Source organism: Rhincodon typus, chromosome 22, assembly GCF_021869965.1.
Source record: "Rhincodon typus isolate 14 chromosome 22, sRhiTyp1.1, whole genome shotgun sequence".
NCBI classification, from domain to species: domain Eukaryota; kingdom Metazoa; phylum Chordata; class Chondrichthyes; order Orectolobiformes; family Rhincodontidae; genus Rhincodon; species Rhincodon typus.
In genome coordinates this window covers 28660656-28673951 of record NC_063353.1, presented here as the reverse complement: position 1 = coordinate 28673951, position 13296 = coordinate 28660656, and the positions used below count along the sequence as shown (strand labels likewise).

Genomic DNA, 13296 nt, shown 5'->3' with positions numbered 1-13296 from the left:
GGCATAATACTTTCAAGTTCTAAGCCCCACATGATTCTGTTTTACACAATTCCTCAGAACACACATTGCATCTCCAGTTGCTCCTCTTGCCATGCACCTCCTCATATCCCCTCTGGACAACCACCACTTACATTCACCCTCACCATTTCTGTCATCTCAGTCACCTATGACTCGTGCTTTGATTGCCTCTTCTCTGCATCATTTCTGCCATTCACAATTCTGCTTTCTCTCTTAGCACAGAAAGTGTACTCAAATTTCAGGTAGAGGAGACATAGGGATGGAGTGGGAGGTGGACTTCCTCCTCAATGCTTATTGGAAGTACATGTCCATCAGGTCCACCGTAAAGGAAGTATTATTCCGAGAGGCTGCAGATGTCAGCGACAATCTCTCATGATAGTCGAAGCCTCCTGAGACATCAGTGTTCAACAGGTCCAGACAGTTAATCCTCAGCTTCTGGATACACAGCGGGGTCTTCACATCTTTAGAACTGGATCTCTATTCTATTCTATCTGCCTTGTGAAAAGGCATTTTGTTGAGGAGAAGGCTTTTTGTGTTACTTCCCTTGTTGCTCAGAGGTCCAGGCTACAGCTGCACAAGTTGCTTATTATACTGCAATGAAGGCTGGCAGCAAAGGAGTTAGTATGAATGAACGTATGCTTTAAAACACTTGAAAGTAACTCCAAAGAGCGTCAAAATTGACATTTCATGTAGTGATTTCAGTCTATCAGAAGTAACCTTAAGGACAAGGCTTCTGCTGTGGCCAAACACAAGTTTAACAAATTCAGTCTTAAAATAGGTCAGTTTCATAGAACTTGTTGCTGTGCTCTCAAGTCATGGACCCTCACAAAATACAGAAAGTTTTGTGAATCCATTTGCCGGCTGTTAAAACCTGATTGCAGTGTTAAAGTAAAACTTCATTATTTATTTGAATAACTTTCACAGCTGCTGCAAGGGGAAGCTCTGCATGCTGTCACACTTGGAAGTGGGCAGGATAATGTTGGGTTCTTGGCACGATGCCACTTTTTGATGATTTAACACCTGGTTTCTCTTCCTTTGTGCATTTGTATTCCCAAACCTACTGTTCCTTTACGCCATGTGCATTTTCACTTTCTAAGTGATGTTAGCATTATTTTATCCCTCTAAAATATAGTTATTTAGTCTACATAAAAATTCATTGGCAGAATGGACATACAATTGGCAAGTTTATTAATAAACTTCTTGGAATTTGTTATAGCTCCCTAAGTGTTGTCCATCTTTCTTACTTAGGTGATGTATGTAAGTTCAGAACTTTTGTTTGATTCCAAGTAAATATGTTAGTTATGTTAATTGCGAACAATGACATTCCCAGCACTAATTTTTGTGAACCCTACTTTCTACCGCTTTGAACAGCCACTCTTCACTCATACTCTCTGCTCTTTAGTCAGTCAACTATTCATTCTGCAGTTGCCCCAATTCTACATGCTCCGATTTCACCCATTATCCATCATACGATACCCTATATAAGGCCTTTTGAAGATAGAAATATATTACATATACTGCATTACCTCTGTTTCCTCTATGTTACCTCTTCAAAGAATTCTTTAAAAATTTTGAAGAACAAGATATTCCTTTGAAATCCATGATGACAGTTCATTACTATATTTTTGGTTGAGATGATTTTCTATTTTCTCCTTTAGTAGGGACTCAAATATTTTACCTACAGTTAGTTCTAAGCTGACTGGTTCATTTTGCTCTGGACACGATAGATCTCTCATCTTAAACAAAGGTATTATGGTCCAGATATTCAAATCAGAATAGGAGACCCTATTTTTGATTCTCATCAGATTAAAGTTACCATTAATGCTAAAATGATTTTTGTGCTGGAAATTCCTGGACAGGAGCCTCCTGTTACAAATCTCCTGTCTAAGAATTGACAAATCAAGCAATGAGGAAGATCTTCATAGAAACCACATGCTTTAATTTTGTCAGTGTGCCCTGTTCTGGGAATTAAATGCCCAGCAGCACAACCAGTCATTTTGACAGTCCCTGTGAAAGGTTAAGTGTGTAAGGTAAGTGATGGGGTAGGGTGCAAAGCAAGATTTGTGAATCAGATTTTAAAGGAAACGTGGGTTGTGTTGGTCAGATCAAGGGGTCAACTGTCAGAGTGGGCTTCCCAGGTCTGGCAAAATTGGAGTGTCTGGACGGGGAGCAAACTTTGTGATTTCCCAGTCGGGGGAACTAAAAGTCAGTTTAATAGCCATATCCAATAGCGAAAATGGTTTTTGATCCTCTAATATTTCCTACATCACTAATAAGCCTGAATCCTCCAGTTTCCAACTGTAAAAACGAGTGATTTCAAAGGGCTCCAAATGCAGGGAAGTTGTCCATCAGAGTTTTTAATTTCCTCAAAATTCCCAAAGAGTCTGTTGAATTGAGAATTCTGCATCATCCCAATGTGCAACTCCAGTCCACATTCCTGCAATGACCGTCTAGCCACCAGAATATCTGCACATTTACCATCTGTTTCTCAAATTTATTTAGGATGCAATTTGTCTAGATCGGGTTTGATCATAAGACATTAGAGCAGGAGCAGGTCTTTCAGCCCACTGAGACTGCTCCACTATCCAACAAGATCATGGTGGATCTGATATTCCTTTACTTGCATTTAACCTCAATTTCTTTACTCATTTTCTTTAGAGTCATAGTCATAGAGTCATACAGCATGGAAACAGACCCTTCAGTCCAACCAGTCCATGCTGACATAATCCCAAACGAAGTTAGTCCCACCTGCCCACTCCTGGCCCGTATCCCTCCGAACCTTTCCTATTCACGTATCTTTCCAAACACCCACCACTTCCTCAGGAAGTTCATTCCACATGCGAACCATCCTGTGTAAAGGATTTGCCCCTCATGTCTTTTTTAACATCTCTCTCCCCGCACCTTAAAAATTTGCCCCCTATTCTAGAGAAAAGACAACTACCATTAACTCTATCTAAACCCCTTTTATAAACTTCTATAAGGTCACCTCTCAACCTCCTATACTTCAGTGATAAACATCCCAGCCTATCCAGCTTTTCTTTATAACTCAAACCTTCCATACCCGGCAACATCCTGGTAAATCTCTTAAAAATGTCTATCTCAGCCCCGAATATACTTAAGCAATCACCTTCTACAGCCTTCTGTGGTTGAAAAAACAAAATTCCACAAATCCACTACCTTCCAACAGAAGTTCCTCGTTGCTTTCTTAAAAGGGTGATCCCTGAGTCTGAGATTATGCACTCTCCAGCAAGGTGAAAACAACCTTTCTGCATCTACATTGTCAAGTCCCTTAAGAATATTGTATGCTTCAATAAATTTGGCTGTAAATATTCTAAATTCCAATGATCACAGGCCACCCTATACTCAACCTCTCCTCATAAGACATTCTCTTCGGAACTAGGATCAGTTTAGTGAATGATTTGAACTTATCCAGAATTTGATTAATTCATTTTATATATAATTGCATAATTGATAGCCTGTTGATGCCATGTGCACTTGTTCTGCATCCAGGGTAAATACTGAAGGAAAATAATTGTAACATTCCTGCTATTTTGTCATCACTACCTCAGATTTTATTCTGAATTCCCATAAAAGCAACCTTCTAACCTGGATTTTCATATATACATGAAGGGATTGTTTACCTTATATAGTTCATGTGCATCACAACACCCTAATCATTAAATGCTGCTAAATAAAATGGTTTCCTTTAACTTACTCCTTTATTAGAGGTCTGTATGTCTACATTTCCATGGATTGTTCCTCGACAGATCACTTTTCCACCTTTGCTATGGACTTGGACCTTATGGGCCTGAATAGGATAAAAGACAAAACCAGAAATCATACATTCATCAATGAACAAAATCTTCAAAAATTATAATATTTCCATACAATGTAGCAAACTGGAATTTATTTTCAACAACCTTGCCCCCCACCCCAATCAGGTCTTCTACAGATTTATTATTTTAATCCTGATAACCTTAAGATTTATCAATGTGGGAAAAAAAGGAATTGAACATAATCTGAAAATAACCTGCTGGAGCTACTGTCACAATATAAAATGTCCAATGTCTTCTCAGTACAGCAATACGTTGGTTGAACTTTCCGGTCTGTACTCATGGCATTATTTTGATTTGTTGTTTTCGACAGTTCAGTTTGAAAAGATTGAGAGGATTTTAAAAAGATTTTAATTCAAAGAGGAAATGATTGAACAGGGAAATTAAGTGACAGGAAAAGAATTATGTACCTATTTCTGTACATGAACCATTAGAAGCCTGTGAATATGAGACCCAGCATTGACATTAAGGGCCAAATGGCCTCCTTTACTTTAAGTTTCCACGATCCCCGACGTGTTAAATTCAGTGAGATCTGATCAGTTAGCGGAATTTCCAAGTGACTACAAGTGCAAGGTTAATTGACTGTGGCATTGCATGAAAACATCTGAAAAAACTCAGTATGCCAAGATTCTGCTGAGGGACAATAGGCCTAATGTGAAAAAAAAATAGATTTCATATAAAGTTAGCACATAACTTGGCAATTTTCTAAGTATCATTAGGGAGAAGAAAACATGCAAGAGATGGAAAGAGATGTAAAAGACAGAATAAAGCTCAATGGGTCAGAACAAGTTAATAATTTTCTGGGAAGAGAAACAGTAACAAAAATAATATTCAAATTATTATGTATGAGAACGAGAATAAGGCAAACTTTGAAGGAATGACAAATCAATCAACCTCAGTACAGTAGTTAATGGCTAAATCTACAAACAGTGTAAAGAAGCATGGTATGATTTAGGAACAGAACATTTCCTTAAAAGGATAGGTTCCAATGAGTTGTTATAACACAAATGGTCAACAAATCTGGCCAGGGACAGATTCTAGCTTAGGCAAATAGAAGGATAAGTGGAAAACCAGCAAACTATGAGCTATATAAAGCCATGAAAGTATACAAAGGAAAAACAATTACAAAAACTAAATCATAAAAAATATTTAAAGGATATCAAAGCTAACAGCAAGTTTAATAAATGTATTACGCAAAAGTGTGGTGATAGGGAATACATATCTACCTAAAAAGGTAGTTGTAGACAGAGCAATAACAGGCAAGTTTACTAAAGGAGTATTTTGCATTATTTTCAAAGTTAAAAAGGACTCACTACACAGGAGTCAAAAATAAGCTGAGGAAGGGATGTTGGTGAATTTAACACAGGAAAAAAAAAGGTATTGGCGAAAATAATGGGAGTTATGATAGAAACCACAGTATTGAATAAAGAATTTTCCAAAATGTATCTAGATTCAGCTATTAGACCTTTGGTTTAAAGCATACCACTCCATTATATGAAATAGGAAGGAGATCGCATCAAGGTAATTGTGACCTAGTAGTTGTGAGGAAGTTATTGAAATTACTGAAAGAATGAAAAGTGCATGAAGATCATTTCTGTTAAGGAAGACCACACCAACTAATCTGTATGAAATATTTTAAAGCAGTCATGAGCATGATTGAGAAGGACCGTCTATGGATGCTATCCATACTGACCTGAGCGCTGCCAAATAGGAAGACATAGTACTGAAACTTTTGATCTTGCATGCTTCAGGACAAATGCAAAAATGCAAAATTTCAAACAAACCATCACAACTATTTATACTACACGAGAAAAGGAGGTCACTGTTTTAGGCACTGCCACGGATCAAACAACTGGGAACTATAGGTCCTCCTAGCTTCCAGATAATTCAAAGGTGCAAAACTTGGAACATATTCCTTCAGTTGGCACAGAATGTAATCCTGCAAATGATTCATCTGTAGCTTCTAGCATTTAAAAAAAGCTCATTACAGGATCAACTGATTATCTTAAATTGGTTGTTAACAAGCTATTAGCACACTTAGGGTTGTTCAACAAGTACTATCCAAACAGAGAAGCACTTGTTTTGTTTTACAAGCATGAGCTCTGCCTATTATAAATAATCAAAGGAACATGTGTTAGACTCAATCAGCCAATCACTGGGATTTATGGCCTGCTTGCTTGGCATCATGCCAGCAATGAAATTTATACATGATGTTGCTCAATTCTGTAGTACATGGAACATCTTTTTGGACTGATTGCAACATCCTGTTAATGGAAACTTTCACTTCTACAGCAAATGCATAGCAGCTGAGTGAAACAGCTTGCTTAGTCCATTGTTCATATTTTTTGAGATACTTTACATTTCCGAGGTAATTTGAAGTAAACCATCAGGTAGGAAAATGGTGATCTTCAGTTCATTTGCACGTTTTGACATAACACGACAAAGAATCATCTGATCAAGATAGCCAATGTCCCAACATACTACCTCTGCTGTGCACTATTTCTACATCAAGCTTGCAAGGTGAGCAAGGGCCCTATTTATAGGATAGCTGATAAGGCCAATCTTATTACAAAAAGTTATATGCAGTGCAACATGTATATTGACCAGTAAAGGTAGGCTTGCAATAAACAGTAATGAAGAACCAATTAGTAGGTTTCTCAATTATCATGTCAAGAAAAAAGTAGAGCATCAGACTATCTTCTCCTCAGTAGGACGACAAGGTTAATTCTATTATAACAAGTTTACGTAAGCAGCTTAAACTATAAAAGCAAAATACTTTGGATGCTGGAAATCTGAAATAAAAAGCAAGCAGCAGAACTGACAGCATAAATGGAAAGAGAAACAGTTATGTTTCAAGTTCAAAATGAAGTTCTGACAAAGAGTCATAGTGAATTTGAAATGTTAACTGTTTCTCTCCCCACAGATGCTGCCTAACCTGCCGAATCTTTCCAACGGTCTGTTTTTGTTTCAATTAGAATATTGGATGTAACCAAATATAATGAGATAAGAGTTGTAGGAAGTATCAGCATATAACTTCTAAAAATTCCAATGAGGTTGCTGGAAAGAAAAATATATAACTGCACCACCAAGAGTATACATTCAGTCAAACATTATTTTGCTTGTTAAAAATTAGCTAATCAATCTTCATGGTCTTTGTGTCAACTGTCAGCAGCACAATTGAGAGATGTATGTGTGGGCTTTATTAGTATAACAGAAGTGATATTTTTAAAAATATATACAAATGTTAAATGTAAAATGGTGGCAGAAAGTTACTAAAGTTTTGTTTCATTGACTTTCAGTTTCTATTTTCATTATTACATTGAAAAATTATATAGACATTTGATGGATTATCCAGACAATTACATTAAAAACCTGTTTTGTGAAATCAAAAGGATGGTTGTAACATTCTTAGGACAGAATAGATAATTTATGTTTCACTGAAACAGTATTACTAGTAGTCGATTAGGTTATTCTGCCTTAATATTAGAATAATAGACTTGGAGATAATAAAAAAAATCTGATTATTTGAAAGTATACTGACTCTTAGAAAATTTTCTGTGGCAAACAAAACAAACTAGAAACAAAATATCTGCAATTGGCATGGGTTAATTTCTAACATCAACATCAGATGTATTTACAGGATGGTAGTTGGTATTGAACATTTATTTTAAAATGGCAGTAAAGGCCTGAACAAAAATTTTCATGGCTTAGGATTCCTTTCCTGGGACCGAGTTTGAAATCTCAACCTAAACCAGCTTCTGATCTTACTAGTTTAAAAAAATGTTTCATTCACAGTTAGAACACCTTGGAGTGAAGGAACACTGATTCACAAAAAAGAGGATAAAACTATCAAATCACTCAGACTCACCACATTAACCTACAAACTAATAGAGTACATTTAAAGTTACACTACTAAATAGCATGGTTTCGCTCCTGTGCCCCATAATAGGGATAAGAATCCTGCTGAGAGACATTGGCCTTCCTTTGGTTTATTTATGTAATAATAAAAGGCAGATCTCAGAAGAATAAAAATGGAGGACATGAGAATCCTTTAGATGATTCCACTGCAATTGTATAAAAGCCAAGCAACACATTATATATTTTGTCCTTCCAAACCTTAACTATGGAAGATTACGGAGTAACATTTGTGGCTAATGAGGGCGGTTCCTGTGTAAATAAGTCACTGAAAGATTAAAAATAGCATTCAATTTTTCCTAGTATGCTTTGGTGACAACACATTAAGCAACTCTACTGACAACACTGTTTAACAATAAATGCAACCAGAACAATCACACCTGAATAATTACTGATACATTGAAAAATATTAAAAATGTATATTCTTGCATAAGATTGAAAATCCCACCTCCCACTAGCAATCTTAAAATGACACTAATGCTCAGGAAGCACACGGCCCAAAGTGTTTTCCCTCCCATCTAATCCAGACAGTTGTAGAACTAGCAAGGGGTTAGAAACACCAGCAGTGAAAGTATCGTGATTTGCAATGTAAACAAAATACAAAAAGCATGATTTTAGTTCCCCTAGGTACTTCATGCTATACGTCACAAGCTTGTTGGAAACATTCTACAGAAGTCCAAACAATCTTTGTTCACAGTAATCATCAAATTCAAACTGTATACCTGTTGTTATTTGTTTGTTAACTATTCCCCCTGGTGGTACATTTCTGTAATTGAGGTTCTGGTTTGCTTAATAATATTAAGACTCCTATATGAATGTTGTGCTATAAAAAATGTGTTTTGCATTATTTTAATGTTTTTTTTTAAATTTTTATTTTTTGAATTAATATCACATGCACCATGTGTACCTGAAAGGGTTTAATGATTAACCTGTGGATATTTCTGTGGCTATGGCGATTTCATTTTTCATAAAAAGTCAGATAGTTTGGGGAGGCTAATTGGAATGTATTTACGTTTGGAGATTTTAAAAACGACTGAACAAAGCAAACAGATGTGCATTTTCAGTGTAAGGTTAGGGATTAATTTATTTTCCTTTTTAATTAGATGAAACACCAGTACCGTGGAAAGAAAAACTTTCTAGTTTAAGTTTGTGAAGTTTTTAAAAATCTTGGCTGAAGCTGGATGTGTAAAACAGTTGCTCCAGAGAAAGGGAGGTACAGTAGGATTGTTAATAAAGAGGTTCTTGGGTTGAGTTTAGTTTTAAAATTGCAGACCAAAGTCAGTTACAAGCCTGAAGGATTATGTGAAGTTGGCAAAGTCTAAGCTTGATTATATGAAGACTCCAGGAAGATTCCCTAGACAGAGACGGAAATCACAGTTAAATTAAGCCCTAATGATGTGAAAGAGAAGGGAATCCTCTCTGGAGTGAGTAATGTAAAAGGGTTGTTCATAACATTAATAGAATTATATTTCACCATGTGTTTTGAAATCTTTACATTTGTGTTGGGTGTAAATGGTTCAGTTAATTCTATTTTATCCTCATTTCCTTTGTAATAATATGCTTTTTTTCTTGTTAAATTCAAATTTGCAGCATTGTGTTGTGTTTCAGTAAAAGACCACCTTGTTAAAAATTAAAAAACCCACAAAATGATGTATCAAGCCAGATTTCAATTCAGGATCTGGCTTGTCCAGTAACATCTGATGGAATCATATGTATTGGTGTTCTCTTTAAATAAAAATCAAACAGATAACTTAATTTTTAGCTCACATTTGAAGTATTCCCGATAAATTGGAACTTCATTTCAAGATTTACAAAGGGGTGCTTCCAGTATCAAGTAGATACAAGCTTATAAAACTTTTAAACTCTCATCCACCTATGAGAACTCCTTGGGGTAAAATTGTTTGCAAAACCAAGTCAGCAATATACACTGTATTTTCTGCATAAATCTCACCATTCATAAATAGTTTCAAACTTTCCTTATTTTCTAATCGGAATGAGCAAACACATGGGTAAATCAGTGGAGGCTTAGCTAATGTCTCCTTCACAAAAGAAGCTATACTTTTCCACTCAAGCACAAACTTTGGATTTACTTAGACATAGGTCAATAATACACTGTTTCAGTAGTTAAATACTAAAATATTTATTTCCAAAATCCATTTGTATTGTAAACACTGCAGGATTTCTTTCCCTCTATTCACTCGTGAGACGTTGATGTCGCTGGCTGGACCAGCATTTTCCGCCGATCCCTAGTTACCCTCGAGCAGGTGGTGGTCCTCTCACCTTAAAGATGTGCCGCCTAATCTTGAAATCCTCCATCCTAGTTATCTTTTCCCTATCATTAACTCTATTTATCTCATTATTTTATAAATGTCTATCAGGTCACCAGTCAACCTCCTACGCTCCAGTGAAAAAGTCCCAGCCTATCCAGCCTTTCTTTAAAACTCAAACCTTCCATAGCTGGCAACATCCTGGTAAATCTCTTCTGTTTTCTGTCAGGTGTGCAGCCTCAATTAGGACATATAGTTCCCATTCACGTGGGGTCCTGCCCTCAGATCTTCTTCCAGGAACTGGGTCTTTTGCTTGGACCCGATCAAAGTCTGGGACATTATTGGCTCACTTCACAGCATTCTCCCTGCAGCGGTGGCTGTCATAAAGGAGCCACTTCCCACGAACAGGCTCCTATATCAGCATGTTTCTGCTGGCGGATGGAGGGGAGGTCTCAGGATGCTGGGCTGACAGAGTCAGAAACAGGTTGATGACAGAGGAACGGGCGGGATGACACAAGTGCAGCTGGCTGAGAGGGTGCCAGTCAAAGTCCAGTTCACGACCTGAGCCATCCAAAGACTGGTGGATGAGGTACTCGGTCCTGATGCCTCAGATATGCAGCGGGCTTCCGGACAAACTGACCCAAATATCCGGAACTCAACATTAGCCCCATGCAACAGACCCTCCCCAAGGATGCACTCCACAGTCCGAGTCATCTCAGGAAATCCTCCCCATGCCCCTTTGAACAGTATGGAGGCATTTCATGTATGGGCAGCTACCACACATTCTCCAGTTGCCCAGCTTCACCCAATGCAAAGTACACTTAGGTGTGATATTTTGCCTTCTGATGGCAGAAAAATCACCAGTGGAGGGCCCTCTACAAATAGGTTCACCCCTTTTCCATCAGGAATCTGGGGTGGAGAGTGCTGCATGTGGCAGTCCTGTGCAATCATGGATTGAGTAAGTTCATAAATTCAGTAGGTGCCAGGCCACATGTAGTTATTGCAGCCTAAAGGAAATGGTTTATCATGTATACATCGAATGTTTCTGTTTGCAGTCCCTTTTAGATTTTTTTTGAAGGAGCTGCTTCTTAAATTTTGGTTGCACTTCAGTCCCACACTCCTGATCAATGGGCACGCAGCACAGTGAAGAGCAGACAACTGTTCTTGTGGGTCTGCTCTTGGACCTGGGAAAGTGGCCATCAACAGATCCAGGTAGTGAGACGCCGAGGGACTCATTATTCCTGACTATCTGTCCCTCCTTCATGGTGATGTCTGCATTTGGGTGTCACAAGAGCGCAAGTGAGAGAGACAGACAGACAGAGAGCTCACAATACTCACAGACACAGCAGATGCCTTAAGAGTCTGGTGGGCACTGCAGAGGCTGGAGTGCATCACCAGCCCAGACAATATTATTTTAATTTAATAAGTTTCTGTTTAATTATACAAGTTTTCTTTCAAATGTTAATTTGTGGTTTATTTTGATACAGTGCCCCAGCAGAGGCTATTTCATTATTATTTGACTTCCTGTTTTAAAGAGAGTCAAGGGAGCTTTATTCTGTATCCAACACCACATTGTACCTGTCCTGTGAGTATTTGATGGGGATAATGTTGATGGAGCTTTACTTTCAGTTCAAAGGCAGTTTTACTTTCATGTTAAAGGAGTAGGGAGATCATTACTCTGCATCTAACCCTGTGCTGTATACTGGTCCTGAGACTGTTTGATACACAGTGTTGTGGGACCTTTATTTTCTGTTTGAAAGCATCAAAAAAAAAAAAAAGCTTTACTCTCTATCTAATTCTATGCTGTCAGAGTCACACACAGAATCACACAATCAGACCCTTCAGTCCAACTCATCCATGCCAACCAGGTTTCCCAAACTAAACGAGTCCTATTTTGCCTGCATTTGGCCTATATCCCTCCGAACCTTTCCTATTCATGTACTTATCAAAATGTCTTGTAAAATGTTGTACTTGTGCCCACATCCGCCACGTTCTCAGGAAGTTCATTCCACATGCAAATCACCCGTGTTAAAAAAAAATTTACCCCTCATGTCTTTTTTTTAAAATCTCGTTCCTCTCAACTTAAAAATCTGCTCCCTAGTCTTGATATCCCCCATCTGGGGAAAAGACAATCACCATTAACTCTATCAAAACCCCTCGTTATTTTACATAATTCCAACAGGTTGCCTCTCAACTTCTGTAGTCTAGCGAAAAAAAAAGGTCCCAGCCTATTCAGCCTTTCTCTAACTCAAACCCGGCAACATCCTGGTAAATCTCTTCTGAACCCTCTCCATCTTGATAATATCATTCCTATAACTGGGCAACCAGAAGTGGACACAGTATTCCAGAAGAGGCCTCACAAATGTTCTGTACAACCTCAACGAGACTCCCCAACACCAATGCTTAAAAGGACTGAGCAACGAAGGCAAGCATGCCAAACTGTTCAGGATTTCTGGTCAATCCACGGCAAATGGGCACCTGCTGGATGAGCTCTGGTACTCCATGTGGAGTACCACTCACCTTCTCTACCTGGGAGTCTATCTTTGCCCTGCTGAGAAATCTTGGCCAGCAAATTGGCAAGAGTTGGAAATCAAGATGACTACTCACCTAGGCTGCTGGACGACTTTGCTCAGTTGTCTTACAGGGTACAATTGCTGGTCATAAACCAGATGGTGGCTGCCATGTTGTGGTACTGACTGGTCATTTTGATCTGTCCCCTGGGATTTGTCCAGAAAAACATCCAGAAAAATTCACAGAAGGCTGGGGATCAACCACAACGTGACTTCCCAACTCCTATACTCAAAGGTCTGAATGATGAAGGCAAGCGTGCCAAACGCCTTTTTAAGCACCTTGTCTACATGTGACGCAAACTTCAAAGAATTATGTACCTGAACCCCTAGGTAGCTCTGTTCTAAAACACTACCCAAGGGCCTACCATTAATTGTATAAGCTCTACCCTTGTTTGTTGTACCAAAATGCAATACCTTCATTTATCCAGATTGAACGCCATCTGCCATTTTTCAGCCCATTAACCGATTTGATCAAGATCCCTTTGTAATCTTAGAAAACCTTCTTCACCGTCTACGGTGTCACCAATTATGGTGTTGTCTGAAAATTACTAACCATGCTTTCTATATTCTCATCCAAATCATTTATATAAATGACCCCTGTGATTGTCTGTCTGTATTAAACAGTGTAGAGAAGTTTTACATTCAGTTTTAAAGAGTGGAGGGAGATTTGATTTCCTTTTAAAAGGATAGAGG

At 38.1% G+C, this 13296-nt stretch overlaps 1 protein-coding gene across 4 annotated transcripts in view; it reads right to left on the bottom strand.

Annotated features, from left to right (window-relative positions):
• fam185a (family with sequence similarity 185 member A) overlaps positions 1–13296 on the bottom strand; it is a 146922-nt gene that overhangs the window by 129093 nt on the left and 4533 nt on the right. For all 4 annotated transcript variants that reach the window (XM_048610448.1, XM_048610449.1, XM_048610447.1 and 1 more), the window contains exon 3: positions 3734–3826. In XM_048610448.1, coding sequence (XP_048466405.1) covers positions 3734–3826 — 93 coding nt within the window. The remainder of the gene's footprint in view (positions 1–3733; positions 3827–13296) is intronic.